Source organism: Mustela nigripes, chromosome 2, assembly GCF_022355385.1.
Source record: "Mustela nigripes isolate SB6536 chromosome 2, MUSNIG.SB6536, whole genome shotgun sequence".
Taxonomy (NCBI): Eukaryota; Metazoa; Chordata; class Mammalia; order Carnivora; family Mustelidae; genus Mustela; species Mustela nigripes.
The window spans coordinates 76,184,910-76,205,030 of NC_081558.1; the positions used below are offsets into that span (position 1 = coordinate 76,184,910).

Sequence of the window (20,121 nt, forward strand, 5' to 3'; positions counted from 1 at the left end):
TGAAAATATCTAAAATTAGTTTTCATTTCCTGGAATTTACTTGGAAGATAATATTCTGATAAATGGTGTTTAATATAGGAGGCATTTCAGTATTAGATGTGTCCATTTTAGAAATATTATAAAAGGATAGTATTAAAGACTATAGAGTTTTGGAAGGAGTTAATCCATGGCTTTGTTATGATCTAAAAGAAGAATATACCGAGAGGATTTTATGGGCATCATAGAAGAAGTAATAGTGAAATATGGTTGATATAATTATTTGACCAAAATGTGAAAATAATTGCTATTAATTAAATAAATGTATTATTTCTGATCAGCTAAATGAAGTAAAGGTAATAGCGCTCATTAGAAAATACGTACAGCTACTATAAATGAAGAATGCAAGAACTACGTTTAATGCAAGACCTTTAACTTTATGTTAAATATCTTTTAGTTAACATTTGGTATTTACTATACATATCCTAATGGATCTAGTGATTAAAAAATATAACAACAGCAAATGTAGCTAAGTATATAATCTGAGATTTTCAGTTCATCGTGGGAAGAGCTCTACTCTATTTTTTTCCTTTGGTGTTCTAGTTATTGCAAAAAAAACTATTAAGCAAAGAGCTATGTACACTTATATATTGGGGAGGAAACTTGGAGTGTGTATATATGTTATTATATTAACTAAAAAAATTAAAGTTGTATGCTAGACTTCTTTGGCCTTCATCTCGTGAACTTTCTAGCAACAGACTAATTCACCAGATATTTGTTGAGTACTTACACTGCTGCTATTAAGACTGGGGAAATAATAATAAATAGGATATATTATTGTTTGCTTTTCAGAACTTGGCAGTCTAGTTGGTGAAGCAGATAGGTAAAGGGGCATTTACTGCATTGTGGTGAGTGTATTGTTGGAAGTACTTGGCAAAAGAGGAGAAAGATTTAGTGCATTCTTTTGGGGATATTGTCCCCTACTAAGGAATGTTGCCTTTAAAATTTTTTAAGTATTGACTGTATATAGGCAGGAAATTCAAATAGAACATCAGGAAAGCCCTAAAATGAAAAGTTAGTCTTCCTATTTTCCGTTGGCTTTCCAGAACCAACTCTCCAGAGATAGTTTCTATTTAACATCTTTATTTTTAAAAGTTATATTGGTAGTTACAACCATTATAGGTTTACATGCTTTTGTAATTTTATTTTTTGCTTTATTATTATTACACTGAGTCTCTTTACCCAAGACAGTGATTCTCAAAGTTTAGTCTTAAGGATGACCTCTGGGAGTCCACAGAAGCAAAAGTATTTGGGGAGCATGTCCTCAGTTTATCTCTGAAGAACCTAGGAGGGTCCTGAGACCAAAAAGCTTGGGAGCCTGTCACGTAAGGTTGGATGTTTTATGAGGATTTAACACACTTATGGTTCCACCAGCCAGTCTTCCTCCATCAGCTGCCTTTGGTTGACTGTGTTTTTAGTTTTACTGTAATGGTTACCAACATTTGCATTCTGTGCTGTAATTATAATTAAACTGTCCATGCTTTTTCTGTAAGTTAAATTATAAAAATGTAAGCCCTCTGGGAACACATAATTAGTATTATGATGATACGTATGTGTTCACTGAGGACTAAGCAGTCTGATCTGCCTGCACGGAGGCAGAAATATACCCTATTTCACTAAGCTCCTGTTGCTGCTTGAAGAGTAACTGCCCAAGCCTTAGGACCCAGTCAGTTTTCTTAGCACCTATTACCTATTACAGATATTAGACCTTTGAATATGTTCTCATATTTCTATCCCATGTCTTCACTGTTAATGAAAATTTCCTGGCTTTTTTTTTTTTTTTTTTTTAAAGAGCTCTTTGGTCTTCTCAAAATCATTATGACAGAATTAATTAATTTGATAATTATATGTTTAAATCTAGAAGGCTTTTTCTTTCTTATTATTTTTCCTAGCATTCTAAAGTTGCTTTATGGGTAAAATATTCTCTTAAAATTTCCTGAGGATATTTATTAGATTTTTAACTTGTTTTCTTCTCTTCCTGTAGTACCTTTTCCTCCTGGGTTTCTTAGGAAAGACGTGTTCATTTGTTCATAGAGAATGAATGTGGTTTTCCTCTGTAGCTCTTAGGTGTTGTTTCTTGTTTTTTGAGTAGGTGGATGGATCCTGTTAATGGCTTTACTGTAGGATGCCTAGGCATGGTAGATAGGCAGTTGGGATCCCTCTAACTGCCAAAGTAGTAAGGACTTTCTTTTGGAGTGGAGTTCAATTATTATATCAGTAAATGGTACTACTGTATAATAGTTACTGTATGGTAGTGATATCAAAATTAATGGTTAATGCCCTTAAAATTTTTTTTAATTAAGCTTTTATTTTAATTCCTGGTTAAAGCTTTATGAATGATTGATACGCACCATGTGCTTTTCTGAGTATTTTAGTATTTGAAATCCTTTAATCTTCATGCAATCTGTTATAGAAATTATGGCATAGAGAGGTTAAGGCTTAAGAAGAGGTTAACTGGCTTTTTAAACCAAGCAGTCTTGATTATAGTGCTCACATTCTTAACCACTGGACATTCTCCCGTTTCATGAAGAAAACATGTAGAAGATAGTTTTTCAAGGAGGCTATTGTTTACTACCATTTTTCTTAAATAGAGAATATAAGTTAGGTCTCATCACTGAAAGATCTTTTAATTCTACCTCCATAGGTGCTCACTGTGTTTTGTGTATTTTATTGCTATGAAATTGTTTTAGTAGCATGGGTTCTAACTGTAGTCTTTTTACTTACAGTTTATACCAATGCCTGTCCTGTATGGTGTTTTCCTTTATATGGGAGTTTCCTCATTAAAAGGAATCCAGGCAAGTCTTAAGTAAATAATGATTTTGTAGAGAAACTTGAAACATATTTTACATTTGCCAAGATTGTTTTTATAATGGTAGTGATGTATTTATAATGGTAGTGATGATATTCTGGGAGGCAGGTAGCTGATAACTTCAAATCCACATTTTCCAAGTGATTATTGCTTACTACACATTTTTCCCCTCAAGAATGAGAATTTTTTTTTTTAACATATAATGTATTATTAGCCCCAGGAGTACAGGTCTGTGAATCGCCAGGTTTACACACTTCACAGCACTCACCATAGTGCACACAGCACTCACCATAGCGCATACCCTCCCCAATGTCCACAACCTAACCACTCTCTCCCTGCCCTCCCCGCAACCCTTAGTTGATCATGATCTCTTTTTAATAGAAGCCAGTGAAAGGCCTTATAACTATTGATAAAGACTGGTATAGTAAGAGGGGGGATGTTGAAGACTGGAATTGTTAATACTTGCCATTTGTATATTGCATTACAATTATAAATCTAGTACACAAATTATTTTCTGTGATTCGCAAAACAATATTGTTAGGCAGGAAAGGAAGAAATACTAATTTTGTCAACTAAGAAACAAGAGGGACTTCTGGACTGTTCTTAATCAAGTAAGCAATGGAGCCAAGGTTAGAACCCAGTGATTTCCCTCCTCTGTCTTGTTTATAATAATTCCTGGAAAACAACTGGATAAAATTTATTTAGTTCTTTATGTAAAACACTTGGCTCCATAAGCACTGTTAGCACCACATGGCCACCACCTATCATGGAAAGCATATTGTCTGATGTTGCCAGCCATGGCTGGCAAGGCTTCACAGAGATTGCATCTTTTTTTCCCCCCCAGTAGTCTTGGATCTCCCCTCCACTGGTCAAGAAATGATCTCATTAACTCACTTTATTTTTTTATTTTTTCTTTTACAACTTTCTTTTATAATTTTGTGAGATCTTACTTCTGGTTTATAAATGAAGAAACTGAAGTTTAGAAAGACCAAGGAATTTGCTCATAGTTTCCTTTGCGTTGGGTGGAAGTTTAATAATTGTGACTTAAGGCTATTTTATAGCATTGATAATGTTAGAGTTGGAAAGAACCTTGGAAATTGTTGTTCTTTTACTGTACATATTAGAAAACAAGGTCAAAGAAAGTAAATGGCTTATGCAGTTGATTATAGCAAATAAGCATATCTAAATATTTTAATCCCCCAACTTAAGACATTTTGAGTTGAGTCTTCTGATTAAATTAATTGCATGAATTTAGAATGATTGCCTTGATTTTTGCCCCCTCCTTGGGTCCAGATGTTCTGTATTGCAGTATTCTCCTGTACTATGAGAACGTATTACGGAAGTTACAGTTTAAATTACAAAACTCGAAGGTTGTATATAATTGCCTAAGTAGCAGAAATGATGGTTTTGTTAAAAACTTTTTCTTGCTTTGTATTGTTTTCCATTCAATACGTAGTTTTTTGACCGTATAAAATTATTTGGAATGCCTGCTAAGCATCAGCCCGATCTGATATATCTTCGTTACGTGCCTCTCTGGAAAGTCCATATTTTCACAGTCATTCAGCTCACTTGTCTGGTTCTTTTGTGGGTGATAAAAGCTTCAGCTGCGGCGGTTGTTTTCCCCATGATGGTAAGGCTTTTTTTTTTTTTTAATTTTTTTTTCAGACTTTGTCACTAATTAATAACACTCTGTTTCAACAGTATTTTACTTTTCTCTTCTCTTAGTAATATGATAACATATTAGTAATGTTTGTATTTGAGAAAGGGAATAGCCCACCTTAAGTACCTTAGGTGTTTCAAAATATGAACTGGCCCTTTCGTAGCTATTAAACCAGCCACTTTAGAAACTGAATTCGCTTGTTATTTTCCATATTTTTGTTTGTTCTTTAGTCCTTGGGCTACAGAATGTTGTTTTGTAATTTTGAACAACTTTAAAGTTTAGGACGTTTATGGAACAAAGATGATAATGAGATATAAAAAAAGCAAAGCAGCTAGAACAGCATAGTTCTTAACAAAATGTTTCAATACATCTTTCTCAGAAATTAACAGATCTAGAAGTTAAAAAATAATAAAAATTGTAGGTAGTATTAAGAAGATAACATTGTTCACTAAATTATCACAGAATATTGAATTTTGCAAACAGAGAATATTCATCCTTCTGTAAATTCCATGTAAACACTGGTTATATACTTGGCCACAGAGAAAGTCTTTAAAAATTAAGAAGCTATAAAAATTATGCAGGTAATAACATTTCCTGATCACAAATTACAAATGAATCATGAAAAGCACTAAAAACATGTGAAGTATTTAAACATTAAATGCTGAAATAATCCCTGGGTTGAAAACTGAGTTTAAAAAAACATTGTAGGTATTGCAGCAGAGAATTTTGAACAAAGTCAGTGAGATACATCTAAGGTTCATAAGGAAAATGTATACCCTTCACCACATATATTATTCAAGAAGACTTTTTAAAAAATGCAACCAAATTTTTTATTTGTAAAACTCAATAATGAATAAGCTCCTTTCAATTTGAGTAAAGAAGAAAAGGACAGAGCAAAATATACAAGATTAAGAAAGAGAAAAGAAATGTAATCACAGTAGTGGAAGAGATTTGAGGGGCTTTCAGAAAGTACTACATGAATCTATAGGAGTAAGTTTGTACATCTAGTGTGGAAGTTGACAAACTTTATTTCTGTAAAGTATCAAATATTTTCAGCTTTGTAGATCGCAAGATATATAGGCACTTCTGTAACAGGAGAGAAATTTCCACAATTTCTTATTGGTAAATCCTAAAAAGTAATTGTATAGTTTTTTAAAATGAAAGACTACTAATGAGAAGAATATAATTCTTTTTCATTTGAGATATTTCATGGGGCTGCGGTTCAAAGTTAATGTTCCCTATCATCAAGTCAATTCCAAATGTGCATCTTTGAAAGCTTATTCTAGGTCACAGGCCATACAAAACAGGTAGGGCAAGATTTAACCCAGGGGCTGTGGTTTGTTTACCACTGGTCTAGAGGAGATGGGTTATTTCCATTCTATACATACATTTCCAAGAATTAGCCCAAAGAGAAATAGAAAATTTATGGATCTGTATAACTCAGTTGCATACAAGAGACTGGAAAAATGGCCAAAGATCTGCCCTTGGATCACAGGCCCAGCTGATTTTAAAGAACAGTTAATTCCAGTACTTCTGGAATTATTCTAGGAAAGGAAAGGAAGAGATGGAAAAGTCTGCATTTTTTTCTCATGAAATACTAGCAAGATCTTAATACCAAAGACTAGTAAAGTTGTAAAAAGAGTGATGGTGACTCTTTTAGTTAAAGTCTCACTTAACTAATATAAGTCCAAAAACTCTTAAGGTATTTACAAATAAATTTTTGTGTTTCTATAAGTAAAATATGATTAAATAGAGTGTGATACTTCAGCAGCAAACAAAAAATACCAACATAATTAAAGATAGAAAGTCTTATAAAATTGTAGTCACTGTGCATAAAAATTTGTAAATAAATTCCAATATAGGGAAGCACACTATTACTGTTGTTATTTGATATGAACTGAAGGTTCTAACTGTGATAAAAGAATAATATAATATTTGTTATAAGGGAGAGGTAACATCATTTGTAGATAATATGATTGTTTGCCTGTTAACTCAAATAAATCAAATGAAAACAGACTAAAAGCCCTAGTAGAATTAGTAAGAATTTTGTTAGAGTGGGTGGTTACAAGAAACCTGGTTGACGTTCCAAAAGAAATTTATTATATGATAGCTTTGGATGCTGTAGGTTTGCAAGCAAGGTATGGATGGGGCCATGCTCCCTTTGTAACCTATAAGGGAACTCTTTTGCCTCTTCCTAGCTTCTAGTGGTTTGCTGAAAGTTTGGCGTTGTGTTGCAACTGTGTAACTCCAAACTGGCACCTTGTGATGTGGTCTGTATATCACTGTGTCTTTATATGACCGTTTTATTAAGACCCTGGGCATACTGTATTAGGAAACCACCCTACTCCAGTATGGCCTCATCTTAATTTTATCTCCAACAACCCTATTTCCAAATAAAATCATATTCTGAGGTACCAGCGGTTAGGATTTCAATGTATCTTTCATGGGAGACACAATTCAATCCATAATAATGTTGCAAAGTACATAAAATTTAGATCTGAACAAAGAGGAAGATATATCATATTCTTTGTGCATACTTAGTATTGTAAAAATGTCACTTCCATGTTTGAATTTTATGAGTTTTATTTACGTGTGTTTGTGTGTATTCGGAGAGGGTGTTGTCATTGTGAACTATATACATTGAGAGTATATATATATATATATACACACACACACACACATACACATTGTATATATATATATATATATATATATATATATATATAGTCTTAGAAGATTTGACTGTGTATGGAAGCTAAGGTTGCTTCTGTAACTGATACCATATTCAGACAGAAACCATAAATGAATTGAAGATTTAAATGTTAAAATGTAGAAGAAATTTTTGAAAAATATTTATGTAGTCTAGTGATGGAGGGTAACCTTTCAAGAGGATAGGGAAACCCAGCTGTAAAGGAAAGATCTATTTGACCACATGATAATTAAATGTTTTATATGGACATAGTAAAATCAGATTGTGAACTAGGAGAAAGTATTTGTAACATACAGGGCAGATAAAATGCTTCTATCTGAACTGCACAGAGCTCTTATGAACTCATGAATAAAAGTCATAAAAGGCAATTGAAAACCAGGCAAAAGATAGTAATAAGGAAAATGATAAGAAAAAAAGAAACCAGTGGACATTTGAAAATATCTTGAACCTTAGTAGCAGTTAAAGGAAAACAAATTAAAGTAATGGTGTATCTTTTTCACATATGTAATTGGAAGTCTAAAGCCAGTATTGGCAAATGGGTTCTCTAATGAATTGCTCAAGAGATTTTTAAATTTATTTCAATTTGGGGGCGACTGGGTGTCTTAGTTGGTTAAGTGTCCTACTCTTGATTTTGGCTCAGGTCATGAGATCGAGCCCTACATTGAGCTTCCTGCTGGGCAGGAATGGAGCCTGCTTAAGATTCTCTGTCTGTCCCCCTTCCCCCCCCCCACCATATATATATATATATATATATATATATATATATATATATTTATTTATTTATTTATTTTCACACACACACACACACACACACACACACACATATCTGCTTATATAATGTATATAGTTTAAGGTCATCATAAAAATTAATTGAAGCTAATTAAAGTGAAGATCCCATGCTTAATCTGCTTTATAATTTTATGCAGAATGTATGGGATTTATATAGGAAGAGATTAAAAATGCCATTTCTTTTATATGTTTTCTTTGAGCTGGAAGCTTCAGAGATAAATAGGTGACTCAGTTCCTTTGAAATAAGATGGTATATAAAGTGATTTTTTAAAAATCTACTTGAGAGAGAGGGGAGGAAGCAGGGAGGGACAGAGAGAGACTTTCAGACTCCTTGCTGGGTGGAACCCCAGTCGGGGTTTGATCTCATGACCTGAGCCAAACCAAGAGTCCTGATGCTTAATCAGCTGCACCATGCAGGGGCCCCTGAAGTTATTTTTAAATAAAATACAAGAAGTACTTTTTTGTTATTTGTGATTTGATACTTTTTCTCTCTTTAAATGACATAATTTGTATATTTTTAGATGTTACTTAATAGTTTCTCTCCTACTTTTTAAAGGTTCTTGCATTAGTCTTTGTACGCAAACTCATGGATCTGTGTTTCACAAAGAGAGAACTTAGTTGGCTTGATGATCTCATGCCAGAAAGTAAGAAAAAGAAAGAAGATGACAAAAAGAAAAAAGAGAAAGAGGTAAAAAGACCAGAATTTCAAATTTATGCTATTCACTTGTTTAATATTTTGTATTGAGTAACTGGCCCTCTTGTGGTCACTTTACAGGAATCCGCTTCTTTGATCCTCCTAAGAACCTTATTATTATGAAGCGTAGGTACTTCTATTATTCCCAGTTTACAAATAAGGAAACTGAGGCATAGGTTAGTAGGGAACTTGCTTTAAACATTAGCTCTTAATCCATTTTACCAACTTAAGTTGCCCCTCCAAAGCCTTGACCCCCCCCAAAAAAACTTTCAAAAATTACAATTCACATGTGTACTTAATTTTAAAAGTGAGAGAATTTAGCAGTCTTTAAAACATAGGTAATGCATAGGTAACACAAGCATATTAAATACATAATTTTAACATTTTAATATTCTGACATATACATAATGACAAAAAGGATTTTAAACAATCTTTTTACAGAAAGTAGTGTTCAACTGTAGTCTTAATTTTCAGTATTATGTACCGTTATTTTTATTTTGTATACAGAGATTTACATGAATATTTAATTCTGAATTTGATTTTTTAAATAACCAGCTCAGTGCTGTTGCTTAGTGAAAAAAAAGTAGACATGTAGCAAGTTCACATGTAGCATAGATGATTGTATTGATTTTAATACCTGACTCCGTTTTCCCATTAGAATGAGAATATTGCTTGAAATTCAAAGATAAGAAGAAAGATACATATTTTAAATATTGTGGTCCTGTTTAAATAGTGATCTCAACATTACTTTTCCCTCTAATTTTTGAGAGAAGGCAACATAATTTATACCTTATTATATTGCATAGTATTTATGGAAATGGATTTGTTAAAACTTAACAAGACAACTGGGTTTAGGCCTTGGTATTTTTTTTTTCTTTACATAGTTTGGATTGATTATTCAGTGCTAATTTATGGCACAATTACTGGTTTTTATTTAACAGAAATTATGACTCTTTATTTAGGATACTAACAAATATGTGTAAATGTTTGAGCTTTTGGTGAATTTTCAAAGAGGATGCAATTCATTTATAAAATACTTAGGTTAAAATTACCTGTTTATTATTTTTTGCATTAAGTTAGAATAAGTTTCAGTTTATATAGCAGAAGACAAAAGTAAAGGAGGCCTCAACACAAGCATTTATGCTCTCCTATAGAAGTCTTGAGAAGAGTGAATGATCTGGTGTAATGGCTCCCCAGAGTTGTCTGGAGACCCTGTGCCTCTTTCCCCCTAGCCTAGGCATACAGTTTCCAGTCTCAGAATAGCCTCATAGGTCAAAATGAATGCAGAGCCTGAGCTCTCATGTTAGCATTAGAGATGGCAGAAAGGATGGGGTGAGAAAGCACAATGGGCTCTCCCCTGCTATCCTTGTTTTTTAAGAAGTCTCCAGAAATGTCATTCAGTAAGTTCCACTTGAATCTCATGGTCACGTGGAGTCACTACAAATGCTGGGAAATTTAGCTCTGGCTTTATTTATTTTTTTTAATGATTATTTTTTTTAAAAGCTGGGTATATGGTCACCTACAAGTAGTGGGATTTCTAGTGGTAAGAAAGAAGAGTGTACATGTTCTCCCAGTCCATCCTGATGTATCCCCAGTAAATACGATACCATGATTTTAGGTCATGTCTCCAGTATATGTTTTTCTTCACCTGGGGCAACATTTCTCCTCAGGGTTCGTAATTCTGTGTTTGAGAAACTTTTGATTGTCAGAGTTGGATGGGCATCTAATGGGTAGAGGTCCAGGCTGCTACCGAATATCCTATATATGCAAGATTTTCCCTTACTATGAAGAATTGTTTGGCCCTAAATGTCAGTATTGCTGAGATTGAGAAACCCTGCCTCATCCAAATGAGGTTTTGCTTATATTGTATTGTAATGAAAGCCATCAGATTTTACAAAATTTTATCTTACTATATACTAATAATTGATAATAAAATTTATGTAGTTGAGTTAATTTTAACATAGTATTCATATAACTGAAAGAAATGAAAGTTATAACCATTTAAAAGTTAACCTTTACAAGTGGTTGTTTTCTTTTGTGATGCCAGTATGTGTTTATAGTTGTAAAAGGGATTTTTCAGTCATGACAGATATGTTTAAATATATTGTCAGTTTGAGTTTGTAATTCTTGAAGATGTTATATATTAATTGGTCCTTGCGAAAATATTCTGGGAAAAGTAATTTTTTCATGTATGTGCTCTGAAGGAAGCTGAACGAATGCTTCAAGCTGATGATGACACCGTGCACCTTCCATTTGAAGGGGGAAGTCTCTTACAGATTCCGGTTAAGGCCCTAAAATATAGGTGAGATAAAACTTTATCTTGTAAAATGTGTTTTGTGTACATATCAAGTACATGAATAAGCCATGTTAATGCTTTGTTAAAGTAGTGATCTCTATTTTTAGAAAGATGACAAAACTGATACCTGGCCTAATGTCAACAACTAAAGGGGGTCTTCGGGAATTTGAAAGGAAAACCTCACGGTCCTTCCCCTTGCAGGTTTGTAGGCAGGAGGGAAGAAAAAGCTTGACTGGAACCAGAGCCTTAAACCAACTTCCATGCCAAGCAGACAAGAGTACTTGTCTTGCATCACTCCTGTTTGAATGAAGTTTAAAATCAGTATAGCTTTCCCTCTCTGTCCTTTATTAGGCCTGCATCAGTGTGTGCTGGAAAATTAATCTTTGTAACCCATTTTCTGATAACTTTCCAAATTGTGACTTGACAATTGGCAGTGAGTGTGCTCCTATTATGAAAAAGTTGAGTTCCATGTATAGCTTATTATGTATGAGTTTGTTGATTTACATGTAAATTTAAGAACTAAAGACAGTGGCAAATTCTTCTGTTTATCTTTTTGTAGTTTTAAAAGATTAAAAACGTATATGTCTGATTCTTATTTCCACATTTTTTCTATTTCTAATTAGCTATTGATAGTAGAAAAGTCAGTTTTAGAATGTATATAGAATGTATATAGGTTTAGAATGTATATACAAGGGCAGAGTCCACCAACTGGAAACTATCTACTCTGAGTAAATGTTTCTGTGGCTGGTTGCTAACTTCAAATAACTGAAGAGAGACATTCCTGAAGCACTTTCTAGCTTCAAATGTCCCCCTTTAAGAACTTTCCCATTTGTCACTTGTATGAATGAGATATTACTCTTCTGGTGAGGAAAAAGGACTTGCAAATATATTTCTATTAACTTCACAGTTAATAGCTGACAACCTTGAGTCCAAAATTACTTACAGATACCATCATTTTTGAATTTGCGGTCTCAAAGGAATTTTGCACTATTTTATAGAGACAGGGAATGATTACATTTATCCCTTACAATGAAAGGACAGTATTTTGTTCTTTTGATTCTGATTTAGATAAATTTGTTTGGCTAACACTTTGAAACTAAAACGCGAATGTCAGCTAAAAGTGATATATTATAAGCCTGTTTTTGTGTTATCTGTTCAAATATTTTCAGAACTGTTTTTATTTTTAAGGTGTCGCCTTTCCCATCATTCATTTTAATGATTTTTTTGAATTATTAAAAAACCTAGTTTTGGGGTTTTTTTTTAAATCATGATCTTAAGTTTTCCTTATGTACTTTGGATCTCTAGTTGATGAGGTTGAAATTTATCTTAGTTATAAAAGTTTTCTAATTGACTTAAGGCTGTATTTTTTATATGTAATATGTTCTTTTGTTATTTCAATAATATGTGTATAGCCAAGATAATCATCTTTGGGCTTCATTGCCAATTTAATAAATCTTAACTCCTAGTTTTGGTTATATAGAAGGATGTAATTCCCCATGAAACCTTTATAACAGAACTCCGAAATTCTGATGTTTTGCTAGACCTTGGTTTAAATGCATGACAAAGAGTTTTCTCAATTTTAAAATTGATGAAGACAAATATTAATAAAGAGTGATAATATTAATGCTTTTGCAAGTACTGAATACTAACCAAAAAGTGTATTTATTCTTCAGTGTTGATCCCTCAGTTGTTAACATATCAGATGAAATGGCCAAAACTGCACAGTGGAAGGCACTTTCCATGAATACTGAGAATGCCAAAGTAACCAGATCTAGCACGAGGTAGCTGTAATTCTTTACGCATTTTCTAACTGTAGCCAATTTTTAATCGACTTATGGGTAGATAGCTATTTCATAAAACCATTAAATGTAACTCAATTTGTATAAGTTATATTCTCTTAACAAAGCCAGCCTTCTTCTTTTCTTCCCCTCTTCCCTTTTATCTGTCTATCCATCATTTTGCCGAATATTGGAAATCAGATATGTGCTGATTGGTTACCTTTTAAATTCATAATTGCCTATTTCCAAAAAGAATTTGAGCCGTTTTATAATAAAAATGAATATATACATGTGGCAGTATGGAATAAGTATATAAAATATCAAAACCATATAAAGAAAGATAATTACTAGAGGTTACATAAATACTCTTAAGTGAACACTGCCTCAATCATGCTTTCTGATGGTCCGAGAAAAAAAGATAGACATGACTGATTTCCTTGTTTTGCTTTAGCCTGGCATTTCTTCAGATGAGATAAACATTTTCCTAGAAGATAGTTGGAAGAAATTTTTAATCCATGGATATAAACACCATTTGGTTTTATAATGGACCACATATTCCATAACAATTTTTATAACTCCTCTCTTAGATTTCTTGTTAGGAATCCATTTTGTCTGTCTTTTATGCTCACTTCAAGGCCTGAATCTAAGGGATTCTAGTTTCAAAACCGTTACTACTTTAATCCCTTGGGTCTGTGGAGAAATGAGGTATTCTCCTGTAGTGCACAGTCATTCATATTGCACAAATACTCTGTGTGCACTTTGTGTCAAAAACTGTTGGGTGTCCGTATACTCTGCTTGTACATCAGATCAAAACTTTTTTTAGGGCAAATGGTCACTGGCTGCTTCTGATTGATTAGTTACTGTCTTTCAGGCCACTGTCTTTTGATAGTAATTAGTTAGGTTTTATTCATTCCTTCCTCGCCTCTCCTTAGAGCTTTGCTCCTACTTAATCTCTATTATCCCCCCTGACTTTTTTTTTTTTTTTTTTTTAATAATTTCTTGCCTTCTGATTTTTTTAAGCTGGACTATTTCCCTTTTTCTGTCTTTGATCTTAAAAGTTTTTTAAAAATGAACTCTCTGTCATTTTGATTATTCCATGCAGCTAGAATTTAGCTTAATGCTCTTTTTACTCTTAATAATTTTTCACACGTTGTCAGCACTTGTGGCCCAGATTATTAGTACAGTTGCAAATGTAAAGACCTTATAATTATAATATTATTATATGTTATACAATAATATAAAAGTATCTTTTATGCTTCTGCCTTTCATTGAGGTTGCCTCTCAATTCCAAATTACAGGGGAAGAAAAACAGTGTATAGGTTATGTCATTTAACAGAAAAAATGTTTGGAGGTCCTTCCTTCAGTCTTGTCTGGATAAGGCCGCAAACCAGTGTGTTGTTATACATTTGAAAAGTTTTTTCAAAACACATAATCATGTGTTACAATTAAATTAGTCACTTAAATCCATGGACATGAAATTATTGTATTTGATATAAATTTGAAAATATAGAATATATGTGTTTTGATTTTTTTATTCGTAAACCAAATTTGATGAGAGAAAGTTTATAAATTTGTTACATTTTGCAGAAAATGTAATGCTTATCTATATTAACAAAGGTTGCTTTTTTAATGGATTTGTCAGTGAAATGTTACATGCTACAACTATTTATTTATAAAATAAAACTAATAAATCAGACTTAGTCATATAATGACTAAGAAACTCCTCTTCAGTTGTAAAAAAAAACAAACAAACATGAATTTCAGTGGCAAGCATATCCATTAAAAATACTGAGAATTTTTAATATTTGTCTTTCCAATCAAATTTATTGGTAGGAAAAGAAAGCAGTAAAATAATAATAGTGAATCATATGTTTATAGTATTAATAGTAATTTCAAAAGGCTTATTGTGGATACTAAGCATTGGCCATTTTTTGAAAGTAATAAGAATCATTTATTCTCATTCCTTGTTTTAAATAGCCCTGAAAAACCTGTGAGTGTGAAAATAAATCTTGAAGACGAACCAACAAAGAAATACATGGACGCTGAAACTTCGTTATAGAATTGAACCAAGAGGAATTATATATATATAGCTATACAGATATATATTTTATTTATACATATATATAATGTGTGTATTTCATGTCATTATATATGACAATATTGTAAGTCATGCTGTTTATGCGTGACTCCTGGGTTTTTGAAGTAGTGTCTAAAGTTTGTTAGGAACACCATGGAGACTGTGTATATAATGAAATGGTCTCTTAGAAATGAGGTACATGGTTCTTTCTATTCAAATATTTATTCTGTTGAAAAAAAAATTTCTGTTCTGCAGTAGAAAGATGTGGGGAAATGCATTCAATCTACTTTTCCTTTAAGTCTATTTGTTTATCAGTGGTAATTCATACCAACCTTATGTGATGTACTTTGTCCATATATTTATAATTTTCACTTGAGCTACTAAAAATTTTTACATATTATTTCACTTTTGTTAGTTCTTTGTGGGAAGAACAAGGAGTCTTTATGCCCTTGTTGTGGACAAATGGTAACATGTCATGGCTTCTCTGTATGTATGTTTCATTTATGCAGATGTCCATCATGTTTCACAAGCAGTGGAGAGTTTTTGGCTCTAATGGTAGAACAATAGAAACTGTCTAGATAAGAACTATAGTCTTGACCTATGTGTCTTTAAAATTTATTTTAAATCTTAAAAAACATCCACATCCAGGTTTCTATTCGAATAGGCAAGTAAAATTGCAGGTGATTTTATAATTTAACCCCATACCAGTCATAACTTTATGGATTTTAGAAGCTGTAAAATGCCAGTTGATAATAGTTAAATTTTGTTGCCTTTGTAGAATTTTTTTTTGAATCCTAATGCTTTATAAGAGCCCAGAATGCTTCCTCTGTTCTCTGCCTTTGCTGTCTTTTACTTAAAATATGGTTAGGTTTATATCAGGTTTAAGTTCTTGATTATTTTTCTATTACAAGTAATATGACTAAATAATCAGGAATCACAATTCTCTTAATGGGTTTATGATCAGTATTACTTTATTCTAAAGAATTACCTTTCATTTTCTTGTTTACGTTGTTATTCTTTCTATGATATAGATAATATTTAATAGATTGTTATCTGTGATCTATTATAAACTATTTTATTTATTTTCATTGATATGATACTTAGATATATAAACATTTGAAAAGGTAACAAATACAGAATAATTTAAATTGTTCATGTAAATAGTTGGTGCTCACTTGCATTTACGGTTTATTATCTTCAAAAGCAGTTGACAGATTTTACATCTTTGATATAAAGCACTGCCATATTTGTATTTTAAAAGGAATTTAAACATTTTATGTATAGCTCAGATTGATGGCATTCTTTCTAGTTTGTGTTAGTATTTGTTATTTAGTTTCTGCTTTTCTGAGCTATCTTTAACTTCTAGCAAATCTTTTTAGTCATCTTTTATAAACTCTTAGCTCTACATGAAATAAATAAATGTTATTCTTGTTAAGCCTGTAAGACTGGATGAATGGGGTTGTGAAAGTGATTTGGCAAGAGGATAATTTACGAAAACCAAATGAGTATTGAGAAGCCACAGAAATACCGAAATTGTAACATGGATATTAGGATGAAAATTTTAATGAAATTCCAATGCGCCCTTTAATCATTTGTAATTAAAGTTCAAAAGTATGAACAGTTGATCTTATAGAGGATCATGAGGAATGCCAAAAGCTGGTATTTTAGCAATTCTGAAGTGTTTTGAATCCATTTAAACTGCTCGGTAGCTGATATAATTTCCCCATCTGAGACCATATTGTCAGATTCTAGTTAAAGAATTCAACTTCTGCCTCAAATGAGAAGTTGGAAATGTAGCTACTTTTCTTTAGAAAATAGAGCTGGCATCATTTGGTACTGCCTGAAAAAGAGTTAGACTCTATTGGCAATTGATAATTGAGTATTACCCACGGTGCTTATTTTTTATGAGCTTCCACCGAAATGATTCCTATTATTACATAGCAGCATAATCATTTCCAAAGACCCCAGTATTTGCTGCTATATTTTGCAAACTCCCCTGGTGTACCTGAACAAGGGGATTTCCTCACATCATTTCTTTGTGTCTAGACATCATAGGGTTAACAGATGTGCTTATTTTACAGGAAGGGATTTTAAAATTTAAACTGAGAACTACCTGGGATCATAGTGTGATTTTATTTAATTATGTATAGTAATTGTCCAGTGCCAGAAAAACCATGACTTGCAAAATACTTTGCACTCAAAGTGTTTTCACTATTTCTAATTGTTAATGGTTTCTGCTTTCTTTTGACTACTTGACTTAAAAAATCATCTGATATGACTACTCCATTGAAGAGCAAAGGTAACTCATGTTTATTAAGTAATTAACTGCTTGTTCTGCATGGTTATAGTATTTTTCCACTATTTTTAAAAAACATAACGATCATGGCTAGTGTTCATTGCAAGACAGTAAAAAATATAATTTACTACATATATTAATTTTAAATGTTGCCTTAAATAGGTATAAATGAGCAGTAGTAATTGCAGTGTACTGATTTACCTCAAGGTGCAAAATAATTAAACCTGTACATATTCCATTTACAAAATAAATTAATATAAACAGCCCTGCACTTTCTTAGATGCCTTGGTTTCCAGGATGGAGCTTAGTGCTACTGAATACCCTGGCTACAGAGCCACCTCAGGATATTCTTCTCTCCACCCTATTTTATTTATTTATAGAGGCCTGTTTACAGAGACTATAATAAATCCTGATGTTGACCATCTGAAATTTACTTTCTTTTGAATGCTATTTCACTCTAAAATAGCAGCTTTTGAGAAAACAATGAACGAACTTCCTTATGATAAAAGGATGATTCTTTATATTCTCTTATATTAGATATGCTGAAGTGAAGCACACAGTCTTTCGTGTGTGTGTGTCTGTGTGTGTGTGTGGTGTAAGAGAGAGAAAAAAAATGATGTTTAAAATCTTAAATCTCTTCAGTTGTTGAAAAAAAGCTGTGGCATATCAATGTTCATATTTGCCAAGTCTTTGTAAAACATGATGTGCTAATGCATGTTATTTATAAAGCAGGTTTCTTTATCACTCAAAATTACTAATTTTTTGTTTTCTCCACCCAAAAAGCATTTCTTTCTTCCTCATGCTTCAAGTTTATGTATGTATATAATAGCTTTCTAAGTTTTTCCTTTCACAAACACAGGTTCAGAATTCTGTAAAACATAAAATGGTTTCTGAAACTGAGGTATTACACCAGAGCTTGCTGTTTTTCAAGGATCATATCATGTGCATCAGTTCTTTAAATGTGCTCAACATGTGAATCCTGTTTTAAAGTGCTCAGATTTTGGATGTGTAAGCCATTGATATAACATTGTAATTCAAAAATGTTTAAATTAAATAACTTAATGTTTTAAATTTATTTATGTAGATTACATCATTGTTAATCATATATAATACAAATGTGTGAAATGTTTTTTGGTTTAGTCCAACAATTATTTATTTTTTAGAAAGTAAGCTTAAAGATATTAAGGACATTGAAAATTAAAATATTGTTCAAAATTCAAAATTTGGCAATTTTAATGTAAAGTTGGTTCTTTTCTAATATTATCAGAAAGTAATATAAGTATCAATAATAGGAAAACATATAGTTGGAAATGGAATCATCTAAAGATCATTTTAAAACTTTAATTTAATTAGCACATACTGACTTCTACAGTTGACTTATCGTAATTGTTAAACCCCAGTGGTTTTTAAATCAGATTTTGTGCATTGATTGATTTTTGTGTTGTGGCTTTTCTTTTGTTGCTTTAATATTAAAAATATGGGGGGATTTTTGTTTGTTTTGTAGGGGGTTATCTTTCAATGTTTACTATGTTTGAATAAATAGAAATTGAATTTTATTGTTCATTTATATAGTATTTGATAGCTTGGTATAATTTCACAGTACAGTTCTAATTTTTATGACTTTTATAATTACAATGATAATATTTTCTTTTGTAATAAAATTCAAGGTAAATTAAATATTTAAAATGTAGAACTGGTATTTTTCATTTATATGAAGTACAGGTCTCTACCAAGTCTATAATGTGAACAATTCTGCCTTTCAAATTTGTTTCATAATTGTTAGAAAAAAACTATTTTTTAGAGATGTTATTGAAGTTGAGAGAGCAATAAAAGTCTACTGAATTAGTTGTTGGATATTGTCTTTATTTTGTACTTTAATTATTAGAATTGCTGCATATCTTTCTTATGCAGAGGAATGGGGGATGAAGGAAATTAAGTGATTCCTGTTTCCTGCTTCCTAATATTCATATGCTTCAGGGAGGAAACAGAAAAGGAGATGAAGCAAAGTATTGTGTGTTTCACAATGACTTTTTAATAGTTAAGAAGTATCAAAATTAAAGCCCTTTAAGAGTAGGCTGGTCCATTATTTTCCCTTTAATAAGAAAGAGCTTCTGATATCCCAACATGAACTTGATAACCTTTGGGAGTGAGAAAGGTGCTTAGAAGTTTAGAAATTTCATCTGATCTGACATGTATTTTAAGAAAAAGTTTTTTGTCAAATTATTATTCCTATGTATAGAACTTTGAGTTTATTGTTTATTATTATTATTATTATTTTTAAGAAGTTGAGAGGAGGGTGCCTGGGTGGCTCAGTGGGTTAAGCCGCTGCCTTTGGCTCAGGTCATGATCTCAGGGTCCTGGGATCGAGTCCTGCATCGGGCTCTCTGCTCAGCAGGGGTCCTGCTTCCCTTCCTCTTTCTCTGCCTGCCTCTCTGCCTACTTGTGATCTCTCTCTGTCAAATAAATAAATAAAATATTTTTTTTTAAAAAGTGGAGAGGAAAGGAAATATTACTCATTTTGTTTTATCTTGCTTATTAAAGCATAACTGAGTATCAGTTAATTCTTTCTATGGCTAACATTTACATTTCTTCTGTTAGGCTTTGAATGAGAGCATTCCTGATTGGAAAACCCTTCTTTCGGTTTCTGTGCTGCTCTTTTTGGACTCACTTTCAGTTCTGCTTTTCCTTTAAATTGTACTCACCTTCAGCCAGTCTACAGGATCTTTCTCATTCCTCTAGTGAAAGTGTGTGTACATGCGTGTTTAGATACCCTATTTTAGTCCTGAGTATCTTAGAAATTTGGGCAAGTGATTTTGTCCTCTTGTTAATCCTGAAAATGTACACCTATTTTGGTGCCTGTTTACATTACTTTTATTTTTATTTTACTCAATTTTTTCTATGTTATAGTTAAGACATTTTGTTTTGCTTTTGAACTATGTAATTTACGTTGTCTGTGAAATCATTTCAGCATAGTAG

At 32.2% G+C, this 20,121-nt stretch overlaps 1 protein-coding gene across 3 annotated transcripts in view; it reads left to right on the forward strand.

The window, feature by feature from the left end:
• Positions 1-18,990, forward strand: part of SLC4A7 (solute carrier family 4 member 7) — a 108,874-nt gene extending 89,884 nt beyond the window's left edge. For all 3 annotated transcript variants that reach the window (XM_059390810.1, XM_059390812.1, XM_059390811.1), the window contains 6 exons: positions 2,763-2,831; positions 4,302-4,475; positions 8,561-8,692; positions 10,903-11,000; positions 12,668-12,775; positions 14,750-18,990. In XM_059390810.1, coding sequence (XP_059246793.1) covers positions 2,763-2,831; positions 4,302-4,475; positions 8,561-8,692; positions 10,903-11,000; positions 12,668-12,775; positions 14,750-14,831 — 663 coding nt within the window. In that variant the 3' untranslated portion in view covers positions 14,832-18,990. The remainder of the gene's footprint in view (positions 1-2,762; positions 2,832-4,301; positions 4,476-8,560; positions 8,693-10,902; positions 11,001-12,667; positions 12,776-14,749) is intronic.
• Positions 18,991-20,121: the final 1,131 nt, after the last annotated feature.